The sequence below is a fragment of the Antedon bifida genome, chromosome 4 (genome assembly GCF_963402885.1).
Source record: "Antedon bifida chromosome 4, ecAntBifi1.1, whole genome shotgun sequence".
NCBI lineage: Eukaryota > Metazoa > Echinodermata > Crinoidea > Comatulida > Antedonidae > Antedon > Antedon bifida.
The window spans coordinates 271717-291688 of NC_136229.1; the positions used below are offsets into that span (position 1 = coordinate 271717).

The 19972-nt window shown below is 32.1% G+C and overlaps 2 protein-coding genes across 3 annotated transcripts in view; one reads left to right on the forward strand and one right to left on the reverse strand.

Moving 5' to 3' along the window:
- Positions 1 to 17222, forward strand: part of LOC144841269 (E3 ubiquitin-protein ligase UBR3-like) — a 45925-nt gene extending 28703 nt beyond the window's left edge. Inside the window, exons 25-30 of the mRNA XM_078697531.1 lie at positions 13663 to 13770; positions 14060 to 14185; positions 14512 to 14664; positions 14936 to 15148; positions 15889 to 16028; positions 16531 to 17222. Coding sequence (XP_078553657.1) covers positions 13663 to 13770; positions 14060 to 14185; positions 14512 to 14664; positions 14936 to 15148; positions 15889 to 16028; positions 16531 to 16642 — 852 coding nt within the window. The 3' untranslated portion in view covers positions 16643 to 17222. The remainder of the gene's footprint in view (positions 1 to 13662; positions 13771 to 14059; positions 14186 to 14511; positions 14665 to 14935; positions 15149 to 15888; positions 16029 to 16530) is intronic.
- A 110-nt stretch (positions 17223 to 17332) lies between these two features.
- Positions 17333 to 19802, reverse strand: LOC144839432 (uncharacterized). 2 transcript variants are annotated; one of them, XM_078694784.1, is made up of 3 exons: positions 19737 to 19802; positions 19100 to 19214; positions 17333 to 18647 (listed from the first exon to the last, which is right to left on the reverse strand). In XM_078694784.1, exons 2-3 carry the CDS (start codon positions 19176 to 19178, stop codon positions 17911 to 17913), a joined length of 816 nt encoding a protein of 271 aa, XP_078550910.1. In that variant the 5' UTR covers positions 19179 to 19214; positions 19737 to 19802; the 3' UTR covers positions 17333 to 17910. The 2 variants fall into 2 exon arrangements, with proteins under 2 accessions (XP_078550910.1, XP_078550911.1); XM_078694785.1 differs by lacking the exon at positions 19737 to 19802 and adding an exon at positions 19553 to 19676.
- Positions 19803 to 19972: the final 170 nt, after the last annotated feature.

Consider the following 19972-nt stretch of genomic DNA (forward strand, 5'->3'; position numbering starts at 1 on the left):
GCATAGAATCCTTGATAAGCCTGGCACACTAGAAATATAAAATTAGTGTTCATTGTATCCGCATATGATTGACAGATGCTGTAAAATATTACTCATTTAAAAATTTAGGACATTTAAAAAACTTTTTAATAATAAACAGCAGGAACAGACCCTGTTCACTTCAACCCTCACACTCGAATATAAATAACTTTTAAATTATTAAATGTTATTTAAATTGAATTGAATTATTTGTGTCATATCATTGTGAGCATGGCCTACTTGAGTCAGAATCGAATAAAACATCCTATGAATTCATTCCTCTATTTACATTCTACTTAAAACTGAGGTTAATTCGAAATGTTAATTAAATTAAATTTAAGATTTTCAGTTTGAGTTATCATAATGTTGTTGGCTAGACTGATTAAAGAATGGTACTCGGCGTTCCGTTTCCACGTCTTTTTTGGCTGATTATGAAAGGTAGTGAGGCCAAAGAAAGGTAACATTTTATTTAGTAGTATCCAATTAAGTATATATAAATTATACTTAATTCAGGTCAGGTGGACACAATGCAAAAACTTTTTGGGAAATAACCGTTGAGGATACATGGACTACAGCAATCTATTATTGTTTTCAAACATCATGAATAGTTTAAAACAATCTTTAAATTTCGTTGACACACGGTTTAAACAGATTTGCTTCGTAGTCACTTCTGGATTCCCACCCTCTAGTTGTACCAAACTATAGGACTAACCTAAGTTTCTCCATAAGATTCCATTGTAATATTAGCTGCATCTACTTTGAATACTTACTGTTCGTTTATAACGCTACAACCTTTTCTTTTACTTAATAAAGAAGGAGAAAAACTAGAAAATATTTGTTGTTGAATGAAATTCACTTTGAGGGAATAATTTCAAAACATGCCATTGGGAGGTGAATAGCATTTTGTAATAATTTTTTTTTGAGTAAGGCTCCATACATACTGATGCCTAACAAGAAAAGGGTACTTTCCTGTTTTCACTACTTTTGTAAATTAAAGTGTCCCTCGTGTATACAATTTCATCCCGTGTGCTAGCCCCTGTGACCTGTACTTTAGCATTCGGGTAAGACGTTTTCTGATGCTTAAGTCTATGCTTATGTCTCCATCCATTTATAATTGTTTAGAATTAGATTGTAATATCTATAAAACAGGCGGTATATTTAGCTTAATATTGTCAATGGCAAATGCTAGTTTGTTCATATCCTGTCTTGTATACCAATACCCTTGACCCTAAGACAGACTTGAACCAACAACCCTTCCATAGGAAGTAAAGCACATACCTGCTGGATCATTACAAGATTAAATAAATTGATCAAGGTGAGAACGGGATTATTATAATCTTATTAAGCATGTCTTGTTGATAAATGATAAGATGTTTGGTAATAAAGACATGTACAAGACTTCATCAATACATCACCATTAACTTACTTTTAATTAGATTATTATATTAACATACAAATTGTGAGAACACTATCATAAACACCATTAAAGACTAAACCAATTTAAAACTCATCATTCAGCAATAAATAAACTTAAATGATTTAATTAATTAAATACCTAGTTATTAAGACGTTATTTCAATTAATTACATTAAATTACTTACATTATTTTATGTTTACTTCATACTGATGTTATTGTTACACTGTAGAATTTTGATATATTTTTTATCGATTTATTTATCTATTATTTTTCTTTTAATATTATTCTACCTTTAATTATTAGGTTCGTATTTGCTTATATTGGAGAGCCATATCAGCTGGCCCCTTGATATCAGCTAGCCCCTTGATATCAGATAGCCCCTTGATATCAGCTGGCTTTTTAAACTTATGAGTTTAGATGGGAGGGAATTGTCCTCTGTAAATGAAGTTTAAAAAAAAAATAGAAATGGTCTTATGGTGTGATTTTTTTCTTTCAACCATGTCTAGCATTCTAAACCCTAGTACAACTTCCTCCTTGTTTTGTTCACTCTATTTCTTGTCTTCATTACATCCTAGATGATATTCCACTTTTATTTATTAACTACCTCCTTTTCCCACTGTATTCCACTTTTAAATCCCTCTTTTAATTCTGCTACTCACGTCCTTCCTATTCTCTTTATTTGTTTTTTCTTTCACTCTATCCATCATTATCGCATCCGTTTCATATACCTTGCAACTTCCCTAAAATTAAATCTCTTAAATAGTCAATATTTTAAAAGTGTATACAGTATGATTAATTTCATTTACAAAATATCAATCAGAATTTATTTCTGGAAGATAATTAATATTTCTAATATTCTCGTAAACAGCTGATAATGAGTTTTTACCTTCAAGCAATTTTAAATACAATCTTGACAGGAAAGATTTTATACTTTCAAATTTTGACGATTGATCAATTAAGGCTTCTATTTTGAAAAGTTTCCTAATTTTACTTCGGAAGCTTGTCAATCTATTGAATTTGTTGTAGTCATTTTGTCTGTTGGAATGTGATTATCTTCTCATGTAAGTGCAGATGAATCCAGGGGTGTGGGAGTGCGGTGCTGAAAGATGTTTGACCAATCCTTTTAGAGTTTAATGACCCACTGACCGGCCAAAAAAAACAGTTCTTTACCAGATTTTCAGTTCTGTATCTCCAAATACGACAATATTTGCACAGTATCATAAGAAATTTCCACAATATAGGATACCATGTGTATCACATGTGATGCCTGTATCATATAAGGTTAGATTAAGGTTATGATACTAGGCAATAATTTGAAACACATGTGATGCTCTATTATGGAATGAGCGAGTGTTTGCACCTCTCCTTCTCACTTGATTCTGTAAATTCAACAATCTTATTAAACTTTGAGACAGTAATATCACAGACTATAATGCATTTAGTTTAATTTCTTAACTTTATTATATAATATGAAATTTTACTTCAATACAGAGCCATAACGAGAAGCCACCACATTCAAAAAGATAAATATATAATTATAGTAATGTGATCCATTGATTTAAAAATAGACACATTGTGGTTTATCCACAAAGTACATATTTTGGTTCATATTTTAAAAATTATTTAAATATTTATGAATACAATGAGAAACATGAATGTAGTATTTGTTAACTTTGACACAATTTACAAGATGAAACTCTATGTGATGTCTAATATGAATTCTCAAGTGACACTTTTTCCAATTATAATTGACTTTGCAATTCAGTGATTGTTTTCATAAAGTGAAACTGTTCATTATAGTTGGTGAATCTGGCTAATTTAATATCGCATATTTTGACAATTTTGGACACTAATTTCCAAATGCCAACAAGAATTACAAAATTTACTAGCATGTCGTTATGATAAAAAATAAATTGTAAAACAGTATCAGCTGTTGCCGATGTAAAATTACCTGATTAAAATCATAATTATAACTAAAAATGAACATTTAAAGCAGATAAATACCAGTTATTAAAACCTTAGTTATTTTTGGCCTTTATTCCACAGGTACAATTTGAATAAAAGTTTACTGTGTTTTTGGTCTCAATTAAAAATCAATCTATGAGTTTTAGTTGTACAGTACAGGGGCGGATCGAGCATTATAGATTAGGGGGGCTAAATATTTCATAAATGAAAAAAAAAGTCATTATTTTAATTGAAAAAGACATGACTGTTTTTTCTTTTAGGGTGGGGTGGGGAGCTAAAGCCTGTTTAGCCCCCGCCTAAATCCGCGCCTGCAGTCAACTTTGGTCTATGTTTATTACAGTACATACAAAATGTTATTTTTTACTGTTAAGTAATTTTATTTTGCAGTAAAAAGCATGTAAATTAGACCATTATTTGCTCAGAATTTAATAAAAAGCAAAATAACAAGTTTATGCACAAAACAACTTCATCAGATTTTCAACGGTCATTCTTTTTTTTCTGTGATTTTCTTTCACTGTGGATCGTAGCCTTGTTTATTGGTCTGGTTTGATAGGTAACATGCATAGGGCTGTACATAATATGTTGATCATTCAGTAATATATTCATGCGATAATCTCCCTGTTTACGCAAGCTGTACGTAACGCAGTATTTTCCCTCGGAGTACGATAAATTGCAATAGACCTCTTCAACCTGATTCCGATAAAACTGAGCAACAAATGGTAGATTAGGCGGAAACATCTGCGCACAACCGTCAACGTCCATTGCAACAACCTTTACTCGGTACGGTCGTGTGCTACCATGGTGTTCTGGTACCAGCGTTGGTACCCATACTGGAATATCGATAGGTTTATCAAACAGTGAATGTCCAAACACTGTTGGGTTAAGTTTGTACGTGCCCAGTGTTTGTGGTGTGAATGAGATGGTATGCGTACCATCTTTGTTATCAATTAGTTCTGTAGGAAGTGACTGACCAGTTGGTCCCGCAAGAGCTACAGTTAACAGTTCACTAACTGGATGTCCATCTGTGTTGACCAACTCAAACTTAAATTTAAACAACCATCCTTGTAAAGCTAATCCTTTGTCAATAATAAACATAGTAGGTTTGCGATTCAGAACAACAACGTTACCCAAATCCTTCAATGCATTTGTAAACACATTCATATTGCGGATATATCCCAGTACACCAATCTTCTCTTTCTTTTCCTTTTGTTCGAGCATGCTCAGTTCATTGAGTGTATTACGCATTCGTTGGCTTTTTGATCTTGATTGCTTAGTTTGTCCGAGAGTCCGCGATCTTTCTGGTGCTCTTTCATCTAGCAAAACTAAACTCTTTTTCATCTCGTTGCGTTTATCAAATATTTTACTGCGTAAATCCCTGTATGACATACTGACCTCTGTTAGCATTTCTTGTTCTCGTTGGTCGATAACATCCCGACAATTTTGAAATGTTTTCATGACTTCTTTCTGAATAATCGTCAAGTTTGTGTTCAATTGTTTTCCTTTCGTGTCCATCTTTCGTAAACTTTGTTGAATAAAATTCCTTCTGTCTTTAATCTTATGCGTAAGATGTTCAATATCTTCTTCATTCTGAACTTTCGGAATTTGTGAGATAGCAATAAGTTTGTGGTGAGATCCTTTATGGAATTCTACCGCGCAAACACCGCAAGCGGCTACACGGCAGTTATGACTGCTGCAGAATAATGTCAGTGCTTGATTTTTGTGTAAGGTACACATCATGTACGCTTGTGTTATTGAGTCCAACAAGCCATTGTTTCCAGATGCGGTGCTGGAAAATGATGTCATCGATTCACCTGATTCGTCAAACAACATTGATTTGTGAACACTGTTTGAATTTTGATAAAAACACATCGGATTTGTTGAATCTCCCGACTGAGTTATTTCAAAATCAACGTCATTTAGATCCTGGTATACGTTTGATTCATCCATTCCTGCCATTAAGAGGTCGGGATCTTGGTAAATGTTCTCAACGGGACACTCGTCAGTTGTCTCGTAATCGTGCTGTTTCACCTCCTCACATAAGTCGTACCCGTTAAACTCGTTACTCGCTAGTAAATCGTTTAAGTTGGCAGATGTATCACCATCCGAATCAGCTGCCTCGCTGTAATTTGGAGAAACGCAATGAGAACAAGCAGTTTCAAATCCACTATCGCTTGTAAATTTACTTGACGTGAAGCTTGCGTTTGAGAATTTCACCAGTGAGCGCAATCTGCGCATCAGAGATAGTTTTAGCACGGAATCAATCACAGTAAACTTATCGTTGAAAATTTGGCCAGCTCTGCGACTAGATGAATCTAACAGTTGAGACAGTGTTTCATATTCAGTATCGTACGTACTTAAACTGTAAATGCTGTCAATTGAATGTCGAATACATTTATTACCGCTGCGGATTCGTGATCCAATGCGGGGTTGTGTACTTCCAAAAAACCCCTCGATCTTCTGAAATTCTTCTGGAGTGAATGCCATCTGGTCAAATGTTCAAACACATATGATCTTTACAAAATGCAAAGCGACACTTTCAATTTAACTTAATGTACGTACTGTGACAGTTTCTTTGTCAATAAGCCAAACCTTTAGAATGAAAGTATGGTAAAACCCGTTTCATCACTCTGTTGGTTATCCATAATGAGTGTCCTGCCGCGGACATATCCCCCGATTGCTGGGAAGAATTCAGACTGTGTTCTTAGAATGGTGGCAGACTAAAGAATGACTAAAAATCCAAAATGTAATTTCACTATAAACCTGACAAAACCGATCACTTGTAGACACGATGATGTCATCATATGAATGAGTGAATTGAAGGCCTAGAATAGGTAGCGCAATGATCGTAATTTCTAGGGGAGAGATCTGATTATGAATCCCCAGAGGGGCCACTTTGCTTCCTGTTGAATCAGTCACTAGCCTAGCTTTGAGACGTCAGTCTTCGTACCTTGTTACAAGATCTTATACAGTTATTTACAGATAAATAGCTCACATGTACCAAGGTTCTTTCTGATTCATTGTAAAGTATTTAGTAAGATTTCAGAGAAGTCTCTGCTACTGGTTTTTTTCATACAGTCTTATACACCATTACATTTTTTTGATGAGAAGTCAAATGGTTTTTTTTATGGTAAAAAACAATTTAGATGTTGTCAATTTGATTATATTATTACTATCGGATGGAGTTGTGTTTTTTTATGTTGGCAAGTAACTTTAATTTAGTGACTACTCACTTTTGTTTCAATGATTTGGCCAATTAGAAAAAGTAATTAGTTTTAATTAAATGTACAATATTTAGATTCTTTGTGTATTTATGAAGGTGATGACGACGTTACAATGTCACCTGATTTAGTTGAGTAAGTTGTTCTATCATTTACTAGTGACTATTACTAAAATTACGCAAATGATACCTCACTACTTTTTAAATTGATTTTACGACAATCAATGAGTGATTAGAGTATAGAGGGCAGGAGGTATAAATTGCCGTGGTCGAGGTACGCACTGAGGGAAAAGATGAAAAGAGGTAGCAGGAAATTAATAATAAAGACAGGAAATAATAATGGAAAAAAGAAGAAAATGAAAATGTAATTGAGGTTGATTGATATCAGAATTTAGGTCATTTTAGAGGGTTGTTTTTTCGTAATATTTGTTTAAAATTAATGATATTTACCAGTGATCACATACTGAAAAGATTAAACTTGATTAACTCACAAAAATTGATATTGACTTTTAAGCATATAGGCCTATTTTAATTACCAATGTTTTAACATTACAAATATAGGTCAATAAAAGAGCCTAATTGACCTTGACTGACACCTGTCTTTGGTATGACCTTCAACTCATCCATGGGCCTGTTTTGTTCAATCTAAACTTTCCCCTAAAAACCACATACAAATAAAATAGTATTTTTAATTAGTTAAATTAATGAGGCACGATTAGTATTTGTTGCTTGTGTCTTCAGTTTTGTTCCTTAAAAGTATTAATCTGCAATTTGAAACATCAGATTTCACGACTTCACGGAAACCAAATAACGCGTCTCTCTGACTCACCCTATTCACAGATACACTGACCTCAACCATGTAGATATCAGGTACACTGCCCTCAACCATGTAGATATTTATGCAACTTTTATCTACAAATTTCGATTAATATTTTGACTTTCAAATGGATTATTATGAATTGATTACATTTTGATTTTTGCTTAAATATAATTTATATACTCATGTCTTTGTGAACATCAAGAATATCTATATAAATTGTATTGCCCACTAAAACCTGATTACTATACAATAAATATAAAACAAGTTTTACAACTATACCTCCTTTTTTGCACGGACTAGAATAGATTTTATTTTAAACTTTACTAGAACTGTTTTATATTTGTTGTGAGAGTTTGCATGAGGCATCTAAACACTATAAAGAAAGGTATTTTATCTGGATTTCTTTATTTTAATTTTATAAGTAGCTTTATCTCAGTCCTTTAAATACTGTTTATCTTCATAGAATATGTGTTGATTCTTGAGTTGAGACAATTACCATATGTTGAGAACGATAAACGTTCTCAGTTTCATCTGTTTTGGATAACAGCTTATTGTTTTATATTTCTCAATTGTAGTTATAAATTAGAAACAGCGAGTTAAGAACTAAGACCTAGACTACCAGACAGGAATAGCACATTATTAGGAAGTTTATTTCTTTCATCAGTTGACTTCTGAAACCGCAAACGAATATTTTTCACAGGCCTGTTGGTCGGAATTATCCTTTGACCAGAGAGTATTAATTGTTAATAATTGTTGAGTTGTTGCAAACAGCTTCATTCGCAAAGTTTAAAGCACAAAGGAGTTCAATGCAACTTAAAATACTTTCAATAACTATTGCTTAATATCTTATTTTATCAAGAAAACTTGTTATATTTGCAAGTGGTACCAGTTCATACCACAATTTAGGGCACCAAACAAATGGTACCTAAAAATTTATTTTTGTTTTTAATCCTTTTATTTTTCGTCTGTCTCTCAGAAAGACTTTTTTAAGAGTCACTCTTGGCGAAGTTTTCCTCACAGGTAGATGAACATTTATCTCAAGAAATCCAATGAATGCAATTTTTATTTATTTTTGTAATAACTTTCGTTATTTGTATTAAATTAACTCAAATAAATAACATGATAAATTATTTTTTTATTAATTAAATTAATCCTGTAGCTGTTGTCGTTCTCATCGCCTCCATGGCAACCATCCCACTTTCTGTCGTAAGGAATTATTTAATCATTCGTAATAAAGCCCTGTTAAACCCCCTCGATGTGTTTTCTTTCCTCCCCTTATTACCGTGACAACGTATGTTATAAACTGATTGTGCAAACTACAAACGTGCTTTTACAATTTTTAGATTTAATCTGAAAATCTTATTTAATTAATTCAATCACTTTTTCTGTTCTAATTTTGAACAAATTCCTCTGTGTTCAGAATTGTAGAATTCCCAAAAAGAAATACAATTAAAATTATTTTGCTTTAGAAAAGTAAATATATTTTATTGTCTTTTATGATACATTGAGAATATACTGAAACAATTAATTGTTGTAACTACCATACTGCCATTTTATTTTATTTCGGTGGCTGATAGGTGTAAGCTCTCTCCTAAAAAGTTTGTGGAAATAACTTCTACAAAATATTGACTTATATATTTAGATGCAATATACCGCTATTGCGGCCTGGAAATACCACGCAAGTAAAGGGCTGACCTGGATTTTAATTTTACAAAAAAAAATTTAATTAAATAACCTGTTAAGTGACATTTTCACAGTTGTAAACCGGTTTATGCTGTTCGACTTTAGCAGCAATGGAGAGTATCATTGTGACATGTTGAGTTGACTACCATAGCGGCGTCTTGACCCTTTGAGCGCTTCTTAATCAATTATTAGTTATTTGGCATTATGCAGCAGAAAAAGGCCCTTAGTCAAATCGTTAGCCTTGATGAGGTGAATTGACATTGTATGTTACATTGACCTTTGGTACATTACATCAGCAGAATTCAATGTCATTAATCAAGGTAATTTGAGTCAAACATCATCAAACAAAAGAATGTCATAATGTGTACATTGTCTTTCAATTATGTTAAGCTGATCCAAATAATGTCTAAGTTACTTACAACTGACTTAAAGCTTGGTTTCCACTAGGGATGCAACGCAATGACGTAAGTGATTTGACCAATCACAAGCGATGGATTAGTAAAACTGTCGCTTGTCATTGGTCAATGCACTTGCTTGCATCTACGTCATCTCAAGTAGAAACCAAACTTTAGTGGTAGTGTGGTCAGAAATAACTATCTTATTCTTTACATACATTAACTCTGATTTACTTCCTTGATAACAATGGAAGAATATGTGATTTAATTTGTGCGTTTCAACAATGTAACTCAATTTAACTCCTATAGAGAAAAAAGTTTTCCCCCATTCCAACGGTGAAGCATATGGTCATAAATAAATAAATAAAGGAATTTAATAATATATTGATAATTATTTATTATTATATAAAATTTTGTGTGGAAACCAAATAAACAAGTATTTTAGAAACTATGAAGACAGGCATGAAACTTACAATTATATGAGAAGCTGAAAAGTGAAAGTACAGTAATTCTTAATGTTTTTTCTAAACAACTATTTTCAGTTTAATCACAACCTTCAATCAACAATCTAATTATTGAATTAATCTATTAACTTGTTCTGAACTTATTTTCTTCCTTTGAAATTTTAAATTCTATGGTACTTAATTTAAAACTACCCTCTTACTCTTCAAAGGTCGTTAGGACCACAAGGAGAACTTCAGGGCTTAAATAATATTTACAATTATAGTATCAATTTTAATCCATTTAATAACCCCATACTGTTCATAATGACTTTGTTTTTCTTGAAGGTAATAAAAAAAAAAATAGGTATTTTATATTTTACTCCTTTGGTTCTGTAAAATGATAAGTTTTCTGACAGTTGTTTGTCCTGTCCGGTTCCGTATTGTCCCGTGTTGTCCCGTATTGTCCCGTGTTGTCCCGTGTTGTTCCGTATTGTTCCGTGTTGTCTTTTTCAGTTCATAGGCTGCCTAGATTTTACCCATTTTTGTTACCAAATGATTGTACTTTATTTATATCATGAATTTACAAGAGAAATAAATATAACTTTTGACTCAATTTTGAATTAGGTTTATACTTTTTTTATATATATAATTGAATGTATAGATGATGTAGTTGACGTCAATTGTTACTAATATTCAGAAGGCCCTACGCACATCCTTTCATGTGCCAGTAACTCACCATGTAAAAAACATCCAGCAAAAACAGGTATTTAAAAATAGGTAGTTTGCAGAATATTCTTCATGTTGACAGAATGGATTTAAATTTAGTGATAATACTTTTATGTTCATAAAGATAAACGTCTTTATCTCGTGAAAGTGAAGTACTATTATATTTAGTTCTACAGTAATTAAAATAATAAAAAAGCACACATGAATTACAGTGAAAAAATCAGACTATTTGCACACTATTGGATGTAGACTCAAAATTGAGAAGTACTACATAGATGTATTAGAACACCCAGAGTGTTGTACATCTTTTTCGTTTAGTTCTTGTTCTACAGAAATTAAAATAATAAAAAATCACACATGAATTACAGTGAAAAAATCTTACTATTTTCACACCATTGGATGTAGACTCAAAATTGAGAAGTACTACATAAATGTATTAACGCTATCAAACTTTATGTGACAAAAAAGGTGTGATGTGCCCAAATATGGTAGTGATATGCCCAAAATATGGTAGTGATATGACATCATCATGTCCATATATGGCCACATCACATTTTGTTGTCACATAAAGTTTGATAGCGTAGATAGAGGTTTAGAGAACACCCAATGTTGTACATCTTGTTGGTTTGGTTTTTTTTTCTCTTTTGTGGCGTTCACCACTACTTTTATTCATATTAACTTAAAAAATATTCATTGTTTTTCTCATATTTTTTCGTATCTATAGTGCAATATGATCAAGAGCAATTTAATAAATATAGTATCATAGAATTGCTTTGTTTATATTTCTTTCTGTAATATTTACCTTTTTTTTTTCGTTTGAATTATAACTGTTTCTTGTAAAAGCGTGAAAAAATCATAGTAAAATGTGTCTTTTTTTGCCGCAACTACATTTATCCTTTGGGTATAAGGCAAATACAACTCAATACTCAACATGATTTCAAGATCTCAACTAATTATGAATCATTAAGTCCAAAATCTTTATTTCCCTCATAATATTAAGTGAACTATCAGGATTCATTTTATTTTTACTGATTAAATTCATTTTGCTCCGAGGTATATTTTTCTGTGGGTTTTTTGTTATCAAACTTCCCCATTGGAGGATACTATATAAATTCAATATAATTGTACTAATCGTTAATACTTTGTGTGCTAGTCTACATTGAACTTGAACATGCAATTTACATCCTGTCACCTGGGACACCTGGATAACATATCTTAAATTCCAATCTGTAAAAATCGTTTTTATAGATAGTCTAATTAATGTAATTAAGATAAGAAGTTAAGTATTTGGATTTATGCTTTAGGGTATGTATAGACTTTGTATAATTGCTTGTATTAATTCATTAATTGTTATGTTGATGATCAGGTCACACACACATAGAGACCTACATACTACTATACTGTATGGAGCATGGATTTATACTTGTGCGTTTAGTACAAGTATTTAGTACCTTTAGTACCAATATAGTTAGTATGCATGCTTATTTGTGTGATCCGAAAGAAACTAATAAACATTCAAGAAATGTATCGACATGCTTAAAACACATACGAACAAGCCTACCCCTCCCCCTTTTCTTTCTTTTTTTTTTGCCTGAGGTCCCCTTTCCATCTAGAGACCTGTATTGGAAGTAATGGTAAATAAGCCTAACTAGCGTAGCTTTGTGACAACAAAAATGTGATGTGCCCATATATGGACACGATGACATCATATCACTACCATATTTGTAGACAGAGTAGACAGAGCTTTATGATGATTTTTGCTTCTTTTGTGCAAAAACGAACCCCCCTGTAAAAATCCTGGCTACGGGTTCTATCATCATCGTTAAATTCTCTTCCGGCCAGGCAACTTATTCTCTATGAGTAATTTTAGTTGTACTGTCTTTAATATACTGACTTCCTGAAATCTTTCAGATATCATGTGTTGTAAATCTCATCTAGAAATATACATGGGAAAAATCTCCATTTAGTTTGCTTCTAATTAAAATTGGTAGAACATTAATTCCATTGTTTTTATTTAACATGTTTTAATATATAGATTAACATTTGTTTACAAGAAAAGGGAAGCTGGAACTTGAAGTAACATACATATTAAATTGTAAACTTAAAATATAGATATATAAATAAATTAGGATTAGTTCACTTCAGATATTGTAGTAGAAATTAGTTTTAAAAGCATGCAGAATAGTTTATTCTGATTTAAAGATTCTTAAATATGAGGGCAGCATTGTTATAACCTTAACCAATTGAATCAATCTGTTTCTGATCTTTGATGACAATTCTTGTTAATATTTAGCTGTTTTTACTTTGGAAATTTAAATATATATATGATTATTTCCTTCCTACTGTTTCCTGACGTTGCTGCCACCTGACATGAACACTGTCTATGCTGCTATTTAGTCATACAAACTGTTTTAGGTTTCAATGCCATTTACTTGTTGTTGATTGTACCAAATAATGAAAACTGCTCTTGTAAACATCTACCCATTTCATTCTATCTTAAGCTCTGTCTACACTATCAAACTAGTTTGACAAAAAAAGTTTGATGTGCCCAAACATAGTAGTGATATGCTCAAATGTGGTAGTGATATGACATCATCGTGTCCATATATGGGCATATCACAATATTGTCAAATAAGGTTTAGACAGAGCGTTATTTATGTTTCATAAGTGTAGGTTGTTAAATGGACCATAACCACAACCATTTCAGCACAGAACAATCATAGATTCTGTCTCAATGTGTGAATAGGAACTATTTTTGTATTTTAATAGATGAGTGATAAATAAATTTATTTAAATTTAAATATATTTTACAGGTTTCAGGTTGTTTGATCATAGAGTAATTATTTACTTCATGGTTTGATGGCCATAACCACAGTCATAATATCGGTGGCACAGGTTCGAGACACTAATTGATCATAGGCTCTATATGGAATAAATAGGAATAATATTTTTACAGATGATCTTTTTGTATTTTACAGGTTTCAGGTGGTGTGTGCCCTGTTGAGAAAATCCTGAGTTCTGTGATTGGATATTTTATTCGGGGTAAACTATACCAAGAGAGTGCATGCATGAAAACGGATGTTGAGGTAAAACATAACATTTTAATTTGTTTTATTTTTTCTTTGTGTTGTTGATATAGGGTTAGGTATCTCCAATCAACCTTGTTTACGGATCTTTCATTTCTCATTTCATTTATTTATTCAACACAATCGGTCAAGGGGTTGCGATGGCAACAATGTGCCATGACACATGGGTGTCCGCAATCCCTAACTAATGTTGAGTTAAAACATAAAACTATTTGATTTTTCTATTTTTTCTTTGTGTTAATTGATATAATGGTATCTCCAATCAACCTTGTTGTATTTCATCTTTCAGATAACTTCAACAGTGTGGACAAGAGGCAGTATCTTGAATGAAGTAGAGCAAGGGTCATTGAACTTTATTCAGATAGCATCTTTACTACAGCATTATTTGTATCGTGTTGACCTTCCAGCTTCAAAGGTATCAGTGTCCGATTTAGTCCGTTGACCAATGACCGGTAAACTCACCGTGCGTCTGTAAAATCTCAAAGCAACTAACTTTGGATAGTCAATTTTTTTCCATAACAGTTATTTATGAGAATGTTTGTTATTGATTTCTGACATACAACAATTTATTAAACAAACTTTGTCTTAAAATTATGTATGGCTGGTAAAATTGAGTTTGGGCTAGTGTGAAAGCTAATCTACAGGCCCAATGTGCTAATTAAAAATAATTTAAAAGGAAATTTATCAGATTGTCAGTAAAAATCAAAAACCTAATATAATGTTCTTATATTTATATTTTAGGAAGGAGAATCTGAATTTGACACACTCCTGAACTATTTGAAGCTAACAAACGTAGTAAGGAATGACAATGTTGAAGCTGGTCACCTGGCAACCATTTTAAAATGGTGTACGGAACTTGACAATGTAGCAATACGATCTGTTTCACAAACTCAGGTTTGTTTTTATTTTGTGAGTTGAGGGCTTGGAAAAACCATAATTTGGGGTTTTCCTGGGTTTTCCTGTTACATAAGAAAGACAACTTTTTGTATACTAGACCTGATGATGGGCTATGCCCAAAACATGTCGTTTTAATAAATTTATATTGAGGCAGATTTAACTTGTTTGATTTTGATTTTTTCTATCTACCCTGGCTATGCAGCTCTTTGATTTATATTTATATTCTTGTATACTGTGTATATATTTTGTTAAATAAATTATTTTACAGCAATTACTGGCATTAAATCATGCTAACTACTCTGTACCACATCTCATCCACCTTCCTCATGACTTCAGCAAATTGTTTCAACACTACAGCAAGCAAAAGTGCAATTTGTGTTATGCTGCCCTCAAGAGTCCAGCACTTTGTCTAGTATGCGGCAACCTCATAAGTTTAAACGCTACATGCTGCAAGCTGAGGCCCAAGAATGAAGGCGGATTGGTAAGGTTTAACTTTTAGATAAACATTTTTAATTAAATGAAAATGAAAAATCTGTTTTTGAGTGAACTGAGGAAAATATTTCATGATTGAGATTGACTGCTACTCTATTTAACAATCCGAGAACAAAACAGATAATTGAATTGAAATATTTTATTTATACTGTGTGACCTCTTCAGTCAAATCAGATCTCCCAAAGGGCCCAGTAATGATCAGTGGCTGTGATGTACTGTACACCTTGTTCTTGAGTGCACATGAGCTAGATGTGTACACTGGACCTACGGTTTATAGTCCTTATCCGGGAAGACTTGTTCTACCACCAGAACCATGAAGCGAGTGAGATCCTTGCTAATGTTATGGCTAACAAATGAAATATTCATTAAATTTTAATGGTTTTATATGTAGCTGTTTTTCTTTTTCCTATTAATATCTTTGATCTCTAACTAGAGGTTACTCAAGTCACTGATCTAACAATATTTTAAAATTGATATGAATTGTAGAATTGGTATTACGATTGGTTGCATACAACCAGTGGCTCACTGGCTAAACCAAGGGGCCCTGGAGCTTATAGGGCCCATGAGCAGTGCCCAGAGGAAAAAAACAGGAATTAAAATATGTAGAAAAAGGCCAAAAATGAATGAGGCCTCCAGCATTGGAGGGCCATTTAGGGTTCCAAAACCAGGGGCCCCATTGATGTCTTGATTGGTTGCAGTATGTTCTGTATTTTGTGTGTTTTGTTTCAGCATGCAGGTGTCTGTGGATCTGGTACTGCCATATACCTCTCCATTGACTCCTCAAATATAATGATATATCGAGGCAATCGGTCCTGTACTTGGTCATCTGTTTACCTTGACCATTATGGAGAAGAAGATCGTGGACTCAAGTAAGAAATTATCATTGTATAATAAATATAATAAACTCCAGTTTATCTGCCACACCCTGTTTCCATTTACCAATAAACGCACTGATTATGTTAGTATAAAACTGACTCCAAATAATGAGAGTCATGATTCAATGTTTCGATCTTTATTTGATTGAAGAAAAATGATTAAATAATGATCAAAATCATAGCTTATTTAGAGTCAGTTTTATACTATGCTGCTTCTATTTATCATGTAGATACAATTTCAAAACTTAGTTAGTGGTGGGTGGGAAATAAAAGATAAACTGTAGGCCTACTTTCTTATATCCAGAGGTTCCTTGGATGCTGTTTAGGATCTTTCAAGGTGGCAAAAAATTATATTATTAGTGACATTAAAGAAGAAACGAAAAAAACCCATTGAAATTATATATTACTGTATGTAATAAATATCTTTACCAAGAGCCTCTGATAAATTCTTCTGTTTGAGTGAAGGATTGAATTTTACATTTTGTTCTTTTTACAGGAGGGGTAAGCCTCTTATCTTAAATGAAGCACGTTATTCATTCCTTGAGAATTTATGGAGGAATCACACACTGGATCACAACTGCAAAGGGCTAATAATGAACCTATACTAGAAATTAGCTGAAAAGATCATTAAACAAAATCAACAAAAAAAGATTTTCTCCAGTTAGAAAAAGTTTCATAAATCATTTCTGAATTTAATAGAGAAATGCTGTTTATTATGGATTTAGTTTGCTTAGATTTTATGAAATACAGGTATTTTAATAGTGTCATAATTGTTGGTTTGAGAAATGGAAACATAATTTCTATGGCTTTTGTGTGCAATAACAGATTTGAAAGTTTATCTAACTAAACATTTAATTCTAACACATATAAAATATTCTAGAGTAGAAAAATAACATAAAACAAGTAATCTTCTGTGTGTGTTAGTTGGCTAAAATCGTGTTCTACTGTGAAGTTAATCCGCACAAACCCAAGGCTGTGCTGTATGTAGGTTTAGACCTACTACAAAACATTGTTTGTAATATACATAGATATTTCACCATATATAATGGGCATATATTAATTTAACTTTATTATTATATTTAAAGAACTTTAATTTATGTGATTTAGTTTGAGAAATAATAATAATTCTATTCTAAATGTTTGCTGTTTAACTAATTATTGATTTTTAGGGTAACAAGTATGACATCATAATAATAATTTTAATTTTTTTTTCTTGTTAGGATCACGATTATTGTTACTTACTCTTCATAACACAAACTAGAAAAATAAATACATAATGTTAAATAATTAAACATTTACTATCTTGTGGAATTAATGTGAAATTTTACAATGTATTAAATGACATACTAATGACATACTACCCATGATTTGATCAATTACATAATTGTTAGACATGATATGATCAATTACATAATTGTTAGACATGATTTGATCAATTACATAATTGTTAGACATGATATGATCAATTACATAATTGTTAGACATGATATGATCAATTACATAATTGTTAGACATGATTTGATCAATTACATAATTGTTAGACATGATACGATCAATTACATAATTGTTAGACATGATATGATCAATTACATAATTGTTAGACATGATATGATCAATTACATAATTGTTAGACATGATATGATTAAACCATGTACATTTATTATTCTCAGTTTTTTAATAACAGTATCCTACCAAAGTACAAATGATATATTTTTATTTCACCCATTTTAAAGAGGGTAACCCTTCCAGTTTAGCCTGGTGGGTTGACTAATATTCAAGGGCCCTCAAATCAAAATCATTACAACAAACAATTATATACAGTAGGTAATTTCGTTTCTACATTACATGATTGTAATTAAATAATCAATAATAATCATTATAGCTTAGCTACAATATTTCCTACTCCAAGATTTGCGCGAATGAAAATCTTTTCTGGATTTATTTTGTCAACAATATGAGCATGAAGCCCAGTGTATTTATCGTACCAAACTTTAACAAGAAGTTTATCACCAAGATTGGCTTCATTTTCATACGAAGACCTAAAATCCTGCATTGTCAAGATATCATTAATTGTTAAGCTACCTAGCACCGTTGAATCAACACCTGCTATGAAAGTATTCAAAACATTTCTGATATACGAAGTTTGCGTAGCATGACCATTTGTGTCGAGGTCTGTGTAAACAACCGTAAAATCCATCTTAAAATAATCTACTGGACAAGTAAATTCTTTCAAGTCAAATTTCGGGTGTGCTTTTGAAGAAGAGTTTGATTTTATCACTGCTTTGCGAAAAAACTCGGGCAAGTGAATACTCTTACGTGTTTCCATGTCAACGTAAACAAGATTTGTGCGATTAGATGCAAGGGTGTTACCATGGTTATCCGATAGAAGTTCCAAGGCTGAATAAGATGATTTTCCACAATGTATGATGTCTATAGAATGCAGAAGACCAACATTAGGATGGGTAAGATACTTGTATGCATTTGGGTTAATGCTAACATGCTGATTTCGGACAAACACCAAACCATCACTCAGTTTCTGCACTATGAGACCATTCCAATCTTTATCAAACAACATCACAAATATTTTAGTAAATGAATACCAGTTGAGAGAACCTGTGAATAATATATATATATATTAACATACATGCCAACGTCTGAAGTTACAAAAAAACGGGAGGTGGTGTGTTTTTGGGTCAACAGCGCCCTCTTTATTATCGAGAGGTAAGGGGTGCAGTGTGTGACATCACAAGCAGTATCGCGTAATGGCTATATGAGGGGAATCAAAAAATTTATGACCTCAAATGGTCCTACAATGGCTTAAATATCGTTAATTTGCTTGTGTGAAAGCCTTTTTGTTATATTTTAATGCAGTCTCGCCAAGAGTGTTGGCATGTATGTATGAAATTTATAAAAGAAAAGGTAAAACTATTCTCTTTATTATTATTATCTGACTTTATGTAATTGGAAACATCACACATGATAACGTTTCTCAATCAATTATTTGTTAGAGTTGTGGCAGTCATATACTGTAGTCATGGAAATTGTAGAAGCCATAACATACACACCTGTCTTTGTCTCGAATAGTAAGCCGTCAATCCCATCATGCCATTGTTTTACAGCTGTTTTTTCTTCGTTGAAAGTCATTTTCTCAACTATTGTCTCGATAAATAATGCTGTGACCTAAAAACAGATAAACTTTTATATTTTAGAACTTCATAGTAACAGTGACAGATTTATAATTTTTTCCAAACTTTCCCAAATGAAATGTGAAATCTAAAATGTAAATTTGAAAAAGAAACTACACTACAATATCATATTCATTCATTCATAAGTGGAAAGCATCATTTCCTTTTATTGTCATTTGCATATACAGTAAAACAAAATATATACATAGAAATTATCCATTCATTATCACAGTATACTACTTAGACTAAAAAGGCACTTTTCTTAATTGAATAAATTTGGCTGAGTAAAGAAGATTACTACAAACTGAATTGTTGTGTTTTTAAACAACCTACAATTGCTTTGCCTCTATCTATTGGAAGTTCAGTAATAGTAGGCCTAGTTTTAGAATGACTTGCTGGTAGGCGTTCAATCAGAGAGAGTCTATTAAACAGACTTCTCCCATACTATGCATTAAATGGTGGTTGAAACTACAAATGTAAACTACATTTCTTTGTTTTCAGTAGCCCCATCACTTACTATTATGTAACTTTTGTTTTTTTAGTCACGGGTTAATGAGTTGTGTTTGACCTGCGGAAGGTGATGTCGCCCTCTTGATATGAAACACAATTTTACTTTTAAAATTTATAAAATATTAAATTTAAAATGAATGATTCAATATCATTATTTATTATCGTCATATTTATTAAGTAAATCATCATTGTTTTTATCTATTTATATCGTGTTCTAAAGTTTAAAAAACAAAGATAACCAAA

What these genes read in the sequence shown, in the direction of transcription:
- LOC144839432 (XM_078694784.1), bottom strand. Translation starts at nt 19,178, where the DNA reads ATGACTTTCAACGAAGAAAAAACAGCTGTAAAACAATGGCATGATGGG. An exon ending in ACTATTCGAGACAAAGACAG is followed by an intron (nt 18,648 to 19,099) that starts GTGTGTATGTTA and finishes TATTATTCACAG; the next exon opens with GTTCTCTCAACTGGTATTCA.